General features: G+C 39.7%; 1 protein-coding gene across 1 annotated transcript; it reads left to right on the top strand.

Annotated features, from left to right (window-relative positions):
* The first annotated feature begins 147 nt into the window (after window positions 1-147).
* LOC143041192 (pre-mRNA-splicing factor syf2) lies at window positions 148-16,477 on the top strand. The gene is made up of 6 exons (XM_076213028.1): window positions 148-230; window positions 5,904-5,969; window positions 6,269-6,409; window positions 10,342-10,466; window positions 12,938-13,108; window positions 13,840-16,477. Exons 1-6 carry the CDS (start codon window positions 222-224, stop codon window positions 14,003-14,005), a joined length of 678 nt encoding a protein of 225 aa, XP_076069143.1. The 5' UTR covers window positions 148-221; the 3' UTR covers window positions 14,006-16,477.
* The last annotated feature ends 1,002 nt before the right edge of the window (window positions 16,478-17,479 follow it).

Raw genomic sequence — 17,479 nt, 5'->3', positions numbered from 1 at the left:
ATACAATAGAATTACTTAGCGAAATGATATAATCACAGTTCTTCAAAGTTAAACAAAGAAAACATAAGGCATTTTGTATAGCAGGAATAAAATTATATCTAGGTTACAATATAATGAGATGGTAGTTGAGTGATCAACTGACAACATAAAAATATGCTAACTGCTAATGTTTATTTTGGAGCCATTCGTCATATCATAACAAACTTGTGCGCACAGCTACCATGGCGGAGGTAAGCTTGTATTATTTTACCATTGCTGAGTGTTAAGTCATTATCAGTAAGCTTCTTAGAACTAAGAACTACAATGTAACAAATAGTGTTACCTTCTGTTAGACCAAATACAATGTATGTATGCCACATAATGAAGTACGTGTATGTTACTACAGAGTCAGAGTGAGAGTACAGGTATGGCCTATCTATGGGAATAAAAAAAAATCTGTAAATGCATTTAACATTATTTGATAATTGATTTGAAATGAATGAACCTCCTGGTAAAAGGCTATTCTCTCGCAGTTTGAATATTAAACTCTCCTCCATTAATTTTGAAATGATGATGAATGTCTTAATAATAAGTTAAAAACTAAACTTAAAACTGTGTCCAGATATAACACTGTTAATGTAAACTAAATGTATAGTATAGTATGGGGTGAAGTATTGCATCCTGAACAGTTATCTTAGATATGGATATGGTCATCCAAGATCTAGTAGCTTTGAAGGGCTGGATGGTGGCTACACTGCAGTCTGGCCAAGTGGACTCTTTTTTTTGGGGAGAGAGAGGATTCAGAAGGATGGATATCAGGGGGCCTGGCATAGATATATAATAATTATTGTCTTTCAATTTGTTGATGGAGCAGTGAGGGATATGATTATATGCTTCTGGAGGCTGGTGTTGTGGAGGAAGATCAGATCAGATATTATTTTAGTTGTGCACACCTATGCGATATGGCATTAGAAAATTAGATATTGATTTCATAATTAGTAATGCATGAACGTAATATGCAATTTTCAGTCAATTTTTAGTTTCGACCATGGGTGCAATATAGCAATAGAAAATTAATTATTAATTTTGTAAATTATAATGTATCAACATAATATGCAATTTTGTGATAAAAAACAAGGTGCTAAAACAGATTTCGTAAGTAACGAAGTTGTGTCGGATGAATGGTACGCCATGTTTGTTATGATAGATGCTGACATCGAAGAAATGAAAGGATAATAAATTTGTCTAACCTAACCTAAACTAACCTAACCTACCTAACCTAACCTAATCTGTGTTTAATAAATCATTACCTGCAAATTAAATGTCATCCGGCTCGTCCTCGTCATTGTCGTGAGAGACGTTGGCGGGCTTTTCAACCACTCTCAGCTTGTGGTATATACAAAGTTCTTGCAGCTTGAAGGAATGCATTTATCTCCGCTCCATAATATTCCTTGAAGAAAATGTACCTGGCCAGGTACTGTCGGAAGTACTGAGGCCGTCAATTGACAGATGATAAGATGGTGTCCTGATCCCATGCTACCGACTTCATTCATGAACATATTAGCTTGTAGCAAGGTATTTTTTATTTTCATTTCCGCCCACAAAATTGAATATTACGTTGATACATTTTAATTTACAAAATTAATATTTAATTTTCTATTGCTATATTGCGCCCATGGTCGAAACTAAAAAAATACCCAATTTTCTTGGCGGAAATAAAAAATAAAAAGCCTCGCTACAAGCAAATTTACTAACGAATGAAGTCAATAGGCTATGGTCCAGACGCCATGCCAGTCCAGTCACTATTAGACGACGTCTTTCATGTTGTGGACCGGGTGTTCTCCAACTCCAGGTGATGTTAATAAGAGCTGTTACAAAGACAATAGGGCTTCCTTGGACTTTATGAGAGAACACAGGATTCTGCCATCGTCTGTTAATTGCCTGAAGTACAATAATCAGGCTGTCAACATCTGTGACACCGACTGGGATGATCTTTAGAATTTGAGGTTCTGAATTACTAAATGTGGGTTAGGTAGGTTAGAATAGACTAATTTATCATCCTTTAATTTCTTTGACCTCGGCATCTATCAAAACAAACATGGCATATCATTCAGCCACCGCTACTTTGTTCATTAGTAAATAGGTTTTAGCAACTTTTTGTTATTGATTTCTGCCAAGAAAATTGCATATTATGTTGATCTATTATAATCTACAAAATTAATGATTAATTTTCTACTGCTATATTGTGTAGGTGTGCAAAACTAAAATTTTATCAAAGAGTATATCTGTGTGTGATATAGGTATTTGGGTGTTTTGGTGTTTCTTGGCATTTGTGGGTGTTCTACATAGACATAGTGTAGTGGGTGGGCTGTGTTTGTGGAGGCTGTGGCTAAAGTGTTTGTGTGCCTTTTGTGTCAAGGTGATCCTTCGACTTTTGAGACTTTTGTTTCATAGTATAGATGGTCTGTAGGTGTTGTATTTGTGCAACCTATAATTGTCTCTAGGGTTTTGTTTTGTATGGTCTGTCGGATGTTGTGTGAGATTAGGGGCCCATGCAGGGCTCACATAATTCATCACTGAGCATATGCATTGTAGAATTTTCTTTGTTTTGTCCAAATGTTGTTCCTGCCTTTAGGTCTAGGTGTGCATTTTGTCCTTATGTCTGTGGTGCATTGTTTGAACAGTATGGTTGTATCATATCTTTCGCCAAAAATTTTGGGTATATGTGTGTGGTATGAGAGTGTTGTTGATAAAGAGGCATGGTATGGTATGTACTTGTCTGCTGCCCAGTTGTGAGAAGTGTGGCTCTAGATTTAGTTGGGGCTATTTTGAGTCTATTTGTAATGAACCATGTGTAAAGTGTCTTGAGGTATGGCTGTAGTATTTCTGCAGCTTTGTCTGCATTAAGGTGTGTGTATGTAATTTTGTCATCTATGTAAGTAGAGATTTGTATTTCTGAGGTGTCAGGTGTGGATATTTACTTACTTGGTTTACTTGGTGTAGTTCAGTAAATTACTTTAATCAACTGGGCCAACACTGAGTGTCTGCCACCATGCCTCCTCTACTTTGATTAGGGAGTTCTGCCCCTCTGGGAGTCCTGTATTTTCTTCCAACTGGGCCAAAAACTCATCCAGCTTGATTTTAAAGGTTTTAAAGAGTGTGGGGGATAGAACTGACTCCTATGATACTCCATTCTTAAAGTTTTCGGTGTGCAGTGATTGGCCATTATATGATAGAGGCATTTCTACCTTCCAGATAATTGGCCAGCCATCTTTTGGTATTATTGGGCATGTTTGTGTTGTATGTTTTATTTGTGAGATTGTGACAGGGTTAGCATTGAAAGCTTTACTAATGTCTGGTGTTATGAGAAGTGTTGTGTGTGTAGAGGCTTATCTGAATTGATGCCATCAATAACTCTGAGTTAGATTTATCAGAAGAGTGGTTGTGGAGTGTAGTGGTCTTAAACCATGTGATTTAGCAAGGGGGGTATGTGGTGTGACGAGTTATTGTACGAGGCATTCTACGACTTTGGAAGGGGTATTGAAAAGTGTGATGCTGGAACTGTTGGATTTGGGGATTGTGATGATCTTCCCATGCTTCCAAATGTAGTCTGCAGGGTGGGTGGGTGTGCGTATGCCATGTGGTCCAAGGTTTTTTAAGTAGATTTTACTTATGTCATCAGGGTCACAGGCAAATGAGTGGTGGAGGTTACGGGTTGTATGCTTTGTCTGGTTGTCTTTGAAGGGTGTGTAGTCTGTGGAGAAGTCTTACATCAAATGATGTGTCGGTCTTCAGTAAATGTGTCTATGTGATGTATGGTCAGCTGATTATGATTGTATCTTCTATTGAGCATGTCATTATTTTAGGATGTGTTGTCAAGGCACTGATTCTAAATGATGTACTGTTCATATGATGAGAGATGATTTGTGATGTAGTGTTCTCCTGAATAATTAGAAATGTGGATGTGCTTTGGTTTCTAATGTGTTTTCCTTGGTATATTGTCATGTATATATAGAAGGCATATTTTAGGTGTGTGTTATATAGTATGGTGGATACACTGGTAGGGGGTGGTTCAGTATATCCCATATAATGTACTATATTTACAATAATTATGACAAACATATCACACCAGTACATGATGTTGAGAACTCAAAACACCCATAAGAATTGATGCTCTACGTTGTGATAAGAAACATAATATTTATTGATGTCCAGTCACATCATTCAGAGAATACACCCATCCCACCCTTGACTAACATCCAATCATCACCTGTCCCGTCCTAGCACCTCATGAATGGTGTGGGCTGAATCGGGCAAGAACCGGGGTGGGAGAAACCAAAACCAACCTGGTAAAATGGGGACTTGCCAAGAACACAGCCTGTGAATGCGGACACCAGAGTCAGACCATGGATCATCATCTTCTCACTACCTCCCGCTGCCCCCTCTCGAGTTCGAGACACATAACATCTGCAGACCTCTGTCATCAGGTCAACGACAGATCAAAGGCATGGCTGTCTTTCTGGCGTGACATGATATGATGATGACGACTTCATGAATATAGGGTCATCCATGCCCCCACCATACTGCTTATGTCAAATTCATTGCAGATGTTGAAAGTCGTTCATTCCTATCTCGTCACATCTGTGATAGAGCCAAGTGTGGGCTAGTTCAGTCAGTTCTCTCGGTTCATTCTTGGAGATAACACAGAGACCCTGCCCATGGTGATCCCTGCAGTCTTCATAGGAGGATACGAATTTCTACACCAAGCAAAGTGAATGTCACCAGGGTGGTAAAAAGATGAACTCTCGGCCCTACAACTTCATTTGCCAAATAGCATCTACCAAAGACGGAAACATGCCAAAATTCAAGATGTTGTGTGAAGAAGTAAAACATTACCAACACATATTTGCCTTAACGATTGACATCAAGTGCCCCAAAAGTAATTGGTACACAGAAGACACAGAGCTTGTTATTTAATTTGCACTTAAAATAACTCCCTAGATTCTCTTTGTTGAGTGACCCAGCGGCTCAGATTCTGTGGGGTCACAGGTCTTCAGCAAGAGAGACATGAGGCAGGAGATGGATTGAATGTTCTGTCTTTGTGAACACCTACAGAGATTGGAAATAGTGCTCATATCCGTGTTATTTGGGAACATTAACCAATAATCACTTTAATACTATTCTACAGAAATTAGAGAATATAAATAAAAAAAAAGAATTTGCTTAGTCAAAATTATTATTAGTTTTGTTGTTGTTATTATCAGATATTACAGAAAAGGTACAAGCATACATACAAACATACATACATACATATACCAAGGGCTCTTTCCCCCTTACCAGGGAGGTAGCCAAAATCAAAAGGCATAATTCCACTCCCACCCATTTCATCCCCACCCATTCCACTCCCATCCACCACCCTTCCCTCCCTCTCATCTTGGCTCCTCATGGATGACAGGTCATCCCTGCATCCCACTCACTACCCCGGTTAAGAAGCAATGTAGCAAGACACAGCAAAGGTACACAGAGAAGATGGAGTAGGGGAAGTGCAAGATACTCCCACATACTTTGACCATTAAAATAGAGAAAGGAATGATAACACACAGCAGTAGGAAGCACACATACACAGGAAGACTGGAGAAAGACGGACTCGTAGCAATAACAAAAATAGGATTAAAGCATAGAAAAATAAATAAAGAATTCTGATGGTTATCTAACTAGTCAGATCTTACAAAGCGATATTTGGGAAACCATTGGACCTGTAGTTACAAAACTGGATTTTTTTTTTTATCCGTGACCAACAACGACTACATCATTCGTTGCGTCATAACAAAATAAGAATGTTGGAAGAAAGTATGAAGGTTCACTAGCACAAATCCAACCCGTTCATTTGTAAATTCAACAACTAACATTGTTGTTTCTTTCAGGCAGGAGTATCCAGTAGTAAAATGGCCGACATGAAGGCCAGGCTTGCCAAACTACACGCCAAGAGAGTAAGTACCCTTTATTACCCGTTACTTGTTTATTTTTGTGTAGATTTGTAAGACTTAAGATTTGTTTGCTTTACCCATGATTTCTTAAGAACATTACACAGTAGGACATGGCTTATTATTTGTTTTCATATCAATTTGTTAGAATTTATTTGGTAGTTGTGTATCAAGTGATTTTATGTTGTAATCCAAAATGGACTCCACTGTTGCTTCGTAGGCCATGCAAATTTGTAAGAATTTATTAAACAGTTGGGTATCAAGTGATTTTGTAATGCAAAATGAACTTTGCTGTTCCTTCACAGGCTGAGGCTGCATCACTCAATCACAAGGAAGTGGCGGAGGAAGACAGGATGAAGCATATGCCAAAGAACTATGCGAAGAAGAGGCAGAGGCTTGAGGCGGAGTTCGAAGAAGAGCAGCGACGAGAGAAAGCAGTGCAAGAGGTAGGTGGGAAGGGTTGTGATCATTCTATAGACTTCGTCAAAGATTCATTTCACCATTGTTTTGAGTTTTGCGAGACTACCTTTGCGGGAAGGAAGGGTGTTGATGTGTGATTAAGGTCTTGGATGTCCCAAAGATCTCTTTGTCCTCCTGTCTGCTTTGCAGTGCATCCTCAGGTACTTTCTCCTGCTGGTAGTACTCATCTTTGTACTCATCCTCGCCATCAGTGAAACGTACCATTAAAGATTTCATCTTCATGTGGTACTTTCCCTATATGTTTTTTTTTTTTTTTCCTTTTTTTTTTTTTTTCTTTTTTTTTTTCAAATTCAAACATTGACATAGACTACAATATAATAAAAATTGTTTGGATTCCTAGTTACCTCAGGAGTGTTTGAATCCTAAGGTACCACTGTAGTTTCCTTTGTAACTGGTGTTGTAACTCACTGGCATTGAGTGGGGGGAGGGTGGTATTCTGTCAGAAATAGCCCGTACTTCTTGTGGACAGTCTGAATCCAAAGAAGTGAAGTCTGTAGGTAGTCAAGGTGAGGTTCAAAGAGGCCAACAGAATAGCATCCATCAATCCGTTACCCCTGGTCTCTCTTGCAGAACATCTGCAACCTTCAGGAAACTGGTAGCTGCCTTTTGTGTATATATATATCATTTTTAATTTTCCTTTTTGTAAATAGATATGATATAGTTATCAGTATTTATGATTTTATTTCATGTTCTATTCCTAGCCATCCATATCTATAGTGCAGTAAATTTAAGCTATTGGCATATAGTCATACTGGCAACTATTAGGAATGGTGATGATTATTTTGACAGTCAAGTGAAGGGGTATGGGACCATATTGGGCAATCCATAGGGGGTCTGGAGTCATCAAAAGGTTAAGAACTACTGGTGTAAACCTTTCAAGGTAGCAGAGGGAGGTCATAGGAAAGACACACTTTGTTAGATTCCCAAGCTTTTAACCACTTCACTCCGGGCCAAAATCTCACGGGCAGCATTAGCTGCCAGGCATACGATGTTGCATCATAATACTCACATCATAAAAAATAGTCACCGCTTATATCGTTCGTTCTCTCTTTCACCCGTGAATTTTGATAACCATAGAAAATGTGATGAAGCCAGTTTAGAGAGTATGTCAGTTACGCAGGGACAACTACAATAAATATAATCAAGACGCCGATATGGCAGCCTCGCGTATCCACTTGCTCCCCATGCCGCCTACGTAGGCGGCACCGTATGGAAGGGGTTAAAAAGACCCCCAGGAGGGGGCTTCATCCTAGCCCTATCTTGCCAGGGGAGTTCACGATGTTCACAATATGTGTCACAAGTGATGTTGCTCCAATTATTTCAATGTTTGTCTTCTGTTATGACCTCTTGCTAAACAAGAGATGGTTTGTCTTCTTGGACTTTAGTATATAACAAAGTTTAGTATCTTGTCTGGATTTATTGACTTGATGTTCCATTCTACAATTTTCCTGATTCTTCCTTGTTTGTGTGTTGTTGAGGTGACTTTGTAATAGAGGTTTATCTTATTTCATTTTAAGTCTTAACCCGTAAAATTCAGCGTACATCACATGATGAACAGTATGTAACTGTGACATACATTATTTGATGTGAAAGCAAATAATGTGCACGCAAATATTTGACTCGTATTGAAAAGGTTAATTTTCTTACCTTGGGATACTCACTGGCCAAGTGAGTTATACCATTGCCACTTGGAGCAGAGGTCATTAAATGGCACGATTCATTAAATTCCATGCTACAAAGTCCTCTGTAAGAGGCACCATCCTACCCTCCTAATAGGAGTAGTTTAGCGACTGTAAACCAAATCATCAGATCTTATCTCAGGACACTATCTGGCAGTAAGACGATACCAAACTAAATTGACCTGGCCACATATCAAACTGCCCCAGATGCAACCACAACATAGAAGATGCAGAACACCTTATTCTATCCTGAAACACCTCACACTAACAGTCCCCAGACAACAAAACAATATCAATTGTCCAAGGGACTTATGGTCCTGCCTAGAGGCTGTTGTCAGTTTCCTGGAGGCCACAGTGTAGTAGTCAGAAGTACAGTATTGTGATTACAATATTATATAACAATTACGGTGCAAACATGCCAAAGCACTATTGAGCCGGTGGGATGGTGTGTGCATGTGTGTGAGTATGTTTCTATTCCGAGGTATCATTCATTAACAGAGGCAAAATTTTTTTCATGAAACTTGTTCGTTAACCGATTTGTTCGTTAACTGGGGCGTTTGTTATCTGAGGTTCAACTGTATTGAATTTGTAACATTATGTAAATATGTGCAAGTATGTACCTCTGTATAGAGCCATCTAGTTGGTTTGCGCTAATGGAATCATATTCCTGCACGATTGAACATGTCCTTACTATGTAAAGGCAGTATTGTTCCATCTGTGGTTGAGGGCACATGCTCATGACATTCTTTTGTATAAATAATAATTGTATCATCATGTTATAACTTTAATTAACCCACCATTACAACAGGTCTTCTACAAGAGAGACCACAGGAAACAGATGGATTGGTTGATTAACCTCTTCAATATGAGTCTAATTCTCGCATGCAGCATTTGATGCCTGATGTACAATAATTTGATGATGTGTCACAATGTTCAGTTTATAAAATATAAAGTCACAGCTGTATTACTCGTTCTGTTTCACCTGAATATTAATAACCACAGAAAATGTTATCAAGCCAGTTCACAGGGTACTAGGTTTACTCAGCTATAACTACGAAATATAATCAGGGTGCCAATGCCTGCATCTCTGTATACCCACTCACGCTTCATGACACCTATGTAGACACCATCTTATCAAAGAGGCTAATTATATAAAAGAATTAATTTGATTTAATCCCAGAATCTCCCTCTATCAGAGGAGGCTAGGATGGTGCCTCTGTATGGAGAACTTTTCGTAACAAGAAATTTAATGGTCAGAGTAGATGCCACGTGAAGATGGAACATTTATTAAATGTACAATTTTTTGCTTCTTGAAGGTGGACTTGAAAAAGGTTCAACAAGTGAAACGTTATACATTTGCTCAAAGTTCCGTCCTTGCACGGTGTCTCTTTTGACTAATTTTGTCGGTAACTGCCATTTTAAATCGTCAGGAAATATAATGTATGCTGTTTCCTATAAACTCGCTTGCTGCCAGGCAAGGTTCGAACTGCATCCACTCCTGACCTCCACCGCAAGTAGTGATGTTTCAACCTGCTTGGCTGGAGAGTGTCCCCATGTATTATGTTATTGGATGTAAATCTTACCAACTTCAGGGAAATTTTATTTTTATTGTGCTACCTTTCTGTAAAGCACCGTCCTAGCCTCCAGGTAGGGGGAGTTTGTGATGTTAAACCATACATACATATACATACATATACCAAGGCTTTTTTCCCCCCTTACCAGGGGGGTAGCCAAAAAGGACAAGGCACAAAAACATTCCCACCCATTTCATCCCCGAAAACACTCCACACCCCTCCACCCTCCCTCCCATCTTAGCACCTCATAAAAAAAAAAAAAATTTCTGTAAAAAAATTTCCTGTGAGAAGTCTAAATATGCTTCTAAGTGGCCACCCTCCATATAAAGTGGAAAAAGTCATGGGAACTAACATTTTCTAAAATTAAAGCATATTTAGAGTTGAGCAAAGTAAATGTCGTAAAATGTCTTTAAGATTAATTGCAAGATCCACCTTCGCTGAAGAGGACTACAAATGTTGGTTGTAATGTACAGATTACTATTCTACAGTGTTTCTTTTCTCCATTAGTGAGTTTAGTAATATGTGTTTAAACTATCTCGCATATGCACTTCAAACTGAATACTTTGTTCAGTCCACATAATATGTGGTTCATCCATGTGAAAATGTTCAATATAGGAAATCATACAAATGTACGAACACTTCCAGGGCCAGGACTACGATCGAATGCGAATTCTCAACGTGAGTGCAGAAGATGCGGAGAGGTGGGAACGGAGGAAGAAGAAGAAGAACCCAGATGAGGGGTTCTCCACCTTTGAGGCTGCAACAGTCAGGTGAGCCAAGGTTCCTCATGTTTGTGTCAACTTGTGCAGTTGATGTTTCCGTTGCTTTTCAGTCTTTTCTAATTAACATCTCCATTCCCTGGACAGTGATACATACATACATGCATACATACATATACCAAAGGCTTGTGATAATGATACTATATACATACATATACCCTTTACAAGAGAGGTAGCAAAAAAAAAAAACAAAGGCATAGAAACCATTCCATCCCTATCATACTCCACTCCCCTCAAACCTCCTCCATCCCTCTCATCTTGGCACCTCCTGGATGACAGGTCATCCCTGCATCTTGTCCACTGCCCTGAATCAGAAGCAGTGCCACAAGACACAGCAAAGCCACTTCATTAAATCAGCAACCCCCCCTCCCCCTCCCTAATGCAAAAAAGGAGAAGACAGGAGGAAATCCCTTCGGGCTACATCAATTTATTTCTCATACATACTCCCCCACCCTCATGCATCACAGCATCATCCATACACAACCCTTCTTCATTCACCACCTGTCTTCTGTCCAGAGTGTTCAAATCATTGAGTGACCCAGGGCAGTGAGCAGGATACAGGGATGACCTGTCATCCATGAGGAGCTAAGATGAGAGGGAGGCAATGGTGGTGGATGGGTGGGAGTGGGCATTTGCCTTTTGACTTGGCTACCTCCCTTATAAGGGGGAAAGAGCCCTTTGTATATAAATAGATAAATAAATAGATATTTGTCCAGGGCCGGATTTACCTACTTGAGGGCCAGATTCATCAGTGGACCCCCAAATTTATAGAAATATGGCATGTTTCAATAGCCAGTATATATATATATATATATGTATATGTACATGTACATATACATATATTTATATTTATATATATCTATAGCCCATGAGTCTATATCTACATATATATATATAGATATATATATATATATATATATATATATATATATATATATATATATATGTATATGTACATGTACATATACATATATCAAAGACTTTTTATCCCTTACAAGGAAGGTAGCTGGCCAAGGCACACACACACACACACCCAAACCCATCCCACTCCCCTCCATCACTCTTTCCTCCCTCTCATCTTAGCTCCTCATTGATGAAGGATCATTCCTGTCTCCTGTCCACTGCCCTGGGTCAGGTCAGAAGCAATGCAGCAAGACACAGCACATCCACAGCAGGGCCACCACTGCTTCGTTTACATGGTGACCCTCCCTCCTCATCCTTTTCTCGCCCAACACAACGAGTCTTGTTCCAATGATTTTTCTCCATTCTTCTCTATTTTGATATCTTTCCTTTTCTTCCACCAATTGCAGATCTTCCGCTTCTTTCCAGAGTTTCTCTCGCACCATCAATCCATCTCTTTCTGGGTCTACCTCTTGGTCTTCTTGTGTTAGGTTTCCATGTCGGTGCTTGTCTTGAGTATATACTTCCATTTTCACCTCTGTCCCCAGTGATAGTGGGGAGAAAGAATACTGCCACAAAGTTTTCCCACTCGGGTCGTAAAGGCAGCTAAAATGGGATGAAGTGATGGGATTAGGCATCCTGCTGTCTGTAACCTGAAGGGGTATGTTCCTACAAGAAGTCAAGGCATAAGAGGGTCTGGGAGTTTTCCAACCAGAACCCTTAAGTTTGGTGTGTGGGTGTAGTACAGATGAGAGTAAAATGGAAGAGGTAATATGTTTATGAGAAGGAAGATGGATGTGTTGGCATTAAGGGAAACAAAGTTGAAAGGGAGGGGTGGTTTTTGAGTTTTGGAGTGTGGTGGGGAGGGAAGGGGTGGCTCTACTAGTAGGTGAAGAGATAGGTAAGTGTGTGGTAGAATGGAAGGAGGTTTCTTCAAGGTTAATGTGGATGAAGGTGAAACTAGGAAGGGGATAGTCTTTGTAAGTGCACATGGGCCTAGTAGTGAGAAGAATGTAGAGGAAAGGGAGGTTTTTTGGATAGATTTAAATGAATGCTTAGAGAGTTTTGGGAGGAATGTCAGTGTACTCAGAGATCTCAGTGCTAGAGTAGGGGATAAACCAATAAACAGAGTGGTTGGGAAGTGTAGAGTGCCAGGTAAAAATCATAGTGGAGATGTGTTTAGAGAGTTGATGATAGCCAACATAGTGTTTAAGGAAAAAACCTAACACGTATCTCTTCCTCCTACTTCTTGGTACAGGTCTGTTTTTCCACACACATTTTAGCAATTAAATTATTATCAGTCTATGATTTTTTTTTTTTTTTTTTTCCCATAAGTCTCAGCCAAGCTAGTGTCTGCCTCATCACATCATCAGTAGACATATATCTATGTTTTCTTTCTTTTCTTTTCTTTTTCTTTAACTTTTATTTATTTTTATTATTTATATGTATTTTTTTCTTATTTAATTTTTTAGTGTTGGTCAAAATCATGCAAGTGTCCTTGTTGTCACCACATCATCATTAGTCCTGTTGACATTGAAGAAGTGCTTCCTTCCTCTTGACAGGCAGTACGGCCGTCTGGTGAAGGGGATGAAAGTAGACATGAATGAGTACAACAAAAGCAAGGAAAGCATGGGAGAAGCAGCGTTCTATGGTGAAGACAACACCATCAACATCGGCCTTCACAAGGACTCCAAGGATGCGATTGACGGTATGGTGCAGGACCTAGAAAAACAGTAAGTCAAGTCTTCGTCATTGTGGTTATTCTTAATTAGATAATTATTGTTTCCTGTTGGTGGCTCTTTAGCTAAAACATAGGAATCTAGTACACCCAGGTCTCTTAATCCGCCACTTGCCAGCCACCACCTGAGTGGATATTTCAGACCAGGACATAAACCCACTTGGGGAATTGGCCCAGGACATAAAACGCCACCAAATCCCTGGGCCCAAAGATCTACACAAATTGCCATTAGCGAGTGTTGGATTAGCCTCTTCAATATGAGTGAAATTTTCGTGTACACATTAGGATGCCTGACGTCCGATGATGCATCGCAATACTCATATTATAAAATATAAAGTTACAGCTGTATTACTTGTTCTCTTTCACTCTGAATGTTAATAACCACAGAAAATGCAATCAAGCCAGTTCACAGAATATGGGGGGGTCACTCAGCAACAACTACGAAATAAATATAATCAAGATGCCAACGTCAGCATCCCCATATACACACTCACGCCTCATGATGCCTGCGTAGGCATCGTCGTATTCTAGGGGTTAAGGGACCTACTGTAGGTGTACATCAGCTTTCTAGTCCATCCCCTCCCACCCTCGCTCATCCATTTATCGTGATTTCAACAGATATGAACTTATATTTTAATCACAAACAATAGCGCATGTCGTACTTGTGCTCTGCGTTTTTGTCATTTGGAGCACACACCTAATTATTGACGTAATTTGTCTCAACAGAATATCCAAACGGGAGAAGTATTCTCGGCGCCGCATTCACGACGACGATGCCGACATCAACTTCATCAACGAGAGGAACATGCAGTTCAACAAGAAGCTGGAGCGCTTCTATGGAGGATACACTGAAGAAATTAAACAGAACCTGGAGAGAGGAACAGCAGTGTGATTGGCTCCAAAAGATATATATTTTTGTAAGCTGGTCCAGAAGCAAAAATGGTTCGTATAGTATAGATTTTTTTTTTTTTTTAAACCAAGTGTTTCAGTGCTCGGTGCACAAGAGGGTAATAGATAAATTGCAATGGTATATTTGTATATACTGAATAGATATAGGACTTACCTTATGAATATGGGTTGTGGGTTTTATGTACAAGTGGATTTTTTTTCTTTTTTCTTCTTCAAAGAATACTATAGTTGTTGTAAATAGCAATAGTAAATATTTTTATGTATGATGTGGGTATGTGTCTTGACCTGGCCACCCCTCTGACATGGAATATTTGATTAGTATAAGCAGTAATGTTATAATTGGTATTGAAAGTGCAATGAGAAGTAGGCATTTGAGAACAGCTGTAAAGAGATTATATGAAAGGGGGATTGTGCCTACAGCACTGTATAGGGCAGAGACATGAAACTTAAGAGAGGAAAAGATGAAAAGTTTGAATGTGTTTGAGATGAAATGTCTGAGAAGTATGGAAGGGGTTACAAGGTTGGATAGAGTGAGAAACGAGGAGGTGAGGAGGAGAGCAGGGATGGAAAAGGAGACGGGAGATAGGATTGATGAAAGAGTATTGGGATGGTTTGGACACATGGAATGAATGAGTGAAGAAAGATTAGTAAAAGAGGTGTGAAAGGCAGAGGTGGGGGGAGTGAATATGAGGGTACGACTGATGATGAGATGGATGAAGAGAGTTGAGCAGGAGGGGAATGTCTGTTGAGCAAGGGAGGGAGAAGGCAGGAGATAAAAGTGAGTGGAGAATGGCTCTGTATGGATGATGCTGTGATGCATGGAAGGGAGTGGGTGGGGGATGGGGGTAGGGAATGGTTATGTGTAAATGATATTTTGACACAGCCTGAAGTGATTTCTCCCCCATCTTCTCTTTTTCTGTATGAGGGGGTAAGGAGGGGGGTCACTGATTAAGTGAAGCAGGCTTGTTGTGGATGTGCTGTGTCTTGCTGCATTGCTTCTGACCCAGGGCAGTGGGTGAGATACAGGGATGACCTGTCATCCATGAGGAGCTAAGAGGAGAGGGGGGAGAGAGTGGTGGATGGGAGTGGAATGGGTGGGGATGAAATGGATGGGAGTGGATCTATTCCTTTTGACTTTGGCTACTTCCCTTGTAAGGGGAAAAAGCCCTTGGTATATAGATAGATAAACAGTAAACTCACTTGTCAACGGAGTACGTGATCAGTGCGTCAATAGTCTGAGTTGGTGTACAGCATAAGATTGTATAATTATGGTATCTTACATGAAAATTTATTGCTTTCAGTCATGAGTAAGTGACAGATGTGACAAACACGTTTTAGTAGTTCTCCTGTGAGATGGATGTCGTAGGCCTTCAAATGTCATATCATGGTGAGAAAATTGAGTGTGCGCGGAATTCTGTTATGCGTGGTTGCGGAGTGTATGGGAGAATGGTCTCGAGATTGGGGGAATAAGAATGTTGTCATCATGTTTCCCATCGCAAATGGGACTCAATGGAAGGGAATGATGGGACTAGGGCTCCTGCTCTCTATATGTTCATCCAACGAGAAGTTGGGCCATAAGAGGTCCTGGGAGGAGACGTCAAGAAGAACACTAAAGCTTGCATCATCACCCAGCGTACAAGTTGAGTATTTCATTGCCGTCAACCAGCACTTCTGTCATGAACGGTAATGACCGGAGCTGGGCACTTTCCTTGGTGTCCTGACTATATATGTGTCAGTCAGGACACCGAGGGATGCACCGAGGAACGCACTCAGCTCTGGTAATGACCCAAAGACATGAGGTCCTCCTGGAGATGGTAAAGGAATGACGAAGAAGGCGGACCAGGAAGAATCGTTCCGGAGGGTCGCAGGTCCTCCGCAAGAGAGACCAGGGCCAACGGACTGATTAACGAAAGACCAGGAACTACGATTTGATGCTTAAAAGTTAGAGCCCATCTTTTTTAAGGTACATTTGAACCATGGATAACGATCCTACCACTTGATGAACAAATTGGTTTACAAACAAGTTTTGTGGACAGTTTTTGCCTCTGTTTATGAACGAACGATCATTTGGACTATTAACTTACATATATGCCTGTACTTACAATCCTACTGGCTCGGTAGTGCTTTGGTGCATTTGCCGTCAATTGTTTTGGTTGAAGGACGGAGTCACAGAATGGATTAAGTTAATTTTTCAAGATTCCACTGTATGTCTACTTTGATACTTATGTGTCATATCCCATCCATTTTAAGGCATACTGCATGCTTTTGGCAGTTCGTTAGTGCACCACAACAAAAGTGCTATGTGAAGTGTGATGAGACAAGTGAGGCAGAGTGGTGACCCAAAGGTATATGATATAGAAAGGTTCTATTTTCTTTTTATGATGGGTTAGATAAGCGAGAGCATATTTTTTGTGTCGATTCTTTGAGGAAAAGAAGTACAAAAACAGGGAAGAGGGAGCGAACTCCCTCGTCTGACCCCATTGAGTCGCCTTCTATGGTATGAGGAACAAAGTGGCAGTATTCTTATCTGCCAGATTTTTTTTTATACCAATAAATGAAACATTGGAAAGCTAGTTTAAGATGTCAGAATTATGTCAAATAAATTTAAATGAATGTAAATGTGGTAATTTTATTTACTTTATTATTTTTAAGGGACAATAGAATGATTGAAGGAACTGTGTCTTGCTGCATTGCATCTAACCTGAGTGGTGAAATGGAGGACAGGGATGACCCTTCCTGTATAAGGAGCAAATGGGCGCGAGCAGATTTGTATCTTTGATGTCGATACTTCCCTTGTAAGGGCAGGGCCATACCCACAGGAGAGGGGGGAGGGGGGGACAACTGCCTCTCCCCTTTGTATTTTTTTTATTATTATTATTTTATATATTTATTTATTTATTATATATATATTTTTATTTTTATTTATTTTTAATTTCATTTTTATTTATTTATTTATTCATTTCTTTTTTTTTCTTTTATTTATTTGTTTATTTATTTATTGTTGTTATTATTATTATTATATATTATGTATATATATATATTTTTTTTCCTCCAGATTTTCAAGTACCATACCAATATTGGCATAGTAGTTACCAGAATATGTGAAAGTTAAAGAATTGAAAAATTACAGGAGGCAGTGACACAGTTCCCCCCCAACAACAACAACATCAAAAGGGTACAGCCCTGTAAAGTAGGAAGAGGCCTTTTTGTATACAAATATAAAGGTCCGAAAGGCCAAACAAAGGGGGGTTTGGTCTTGTTATGAGAGTTGATATTCTTGGAGGGTGCTCAAATTTATGGTCTTGGGAGAGAGCTAGGGAGGGAGGGAGAGTAGATAGATAGAGAGAGGGAGATAAAAGTAAAAAGGGGTAAAGAAAGAGAGAGAGGGGTAGAGAGAAAGAGAGGGAGACAAAATAAAAATGGGAGGTAGACCGAGGATTAGGTACAGAAGACCCAC

Source organism: Oratosquilla oratoria, chromosome 30 (assembly GCF_046742065.1).
Source record: "Oratosquilla oratoria isolate Oo_2021 chromosome 30, ASM4674206v1, whole genome shotgun sequence".
In the NCBI taxonomy this organism is placed as follows: domain Eukaryota; kingdom Metazoa; phylum Arthropoda; class Malacostraca; order Stomatopoda; family Squillidae; genus Oratosquilla; species Oratosquilla oratoria.
The sequence above is the reverse complement of the archived record's forward strand: the minus strand, read 5'-3'. Positions and strand labels throughout refer to the sequence as shown.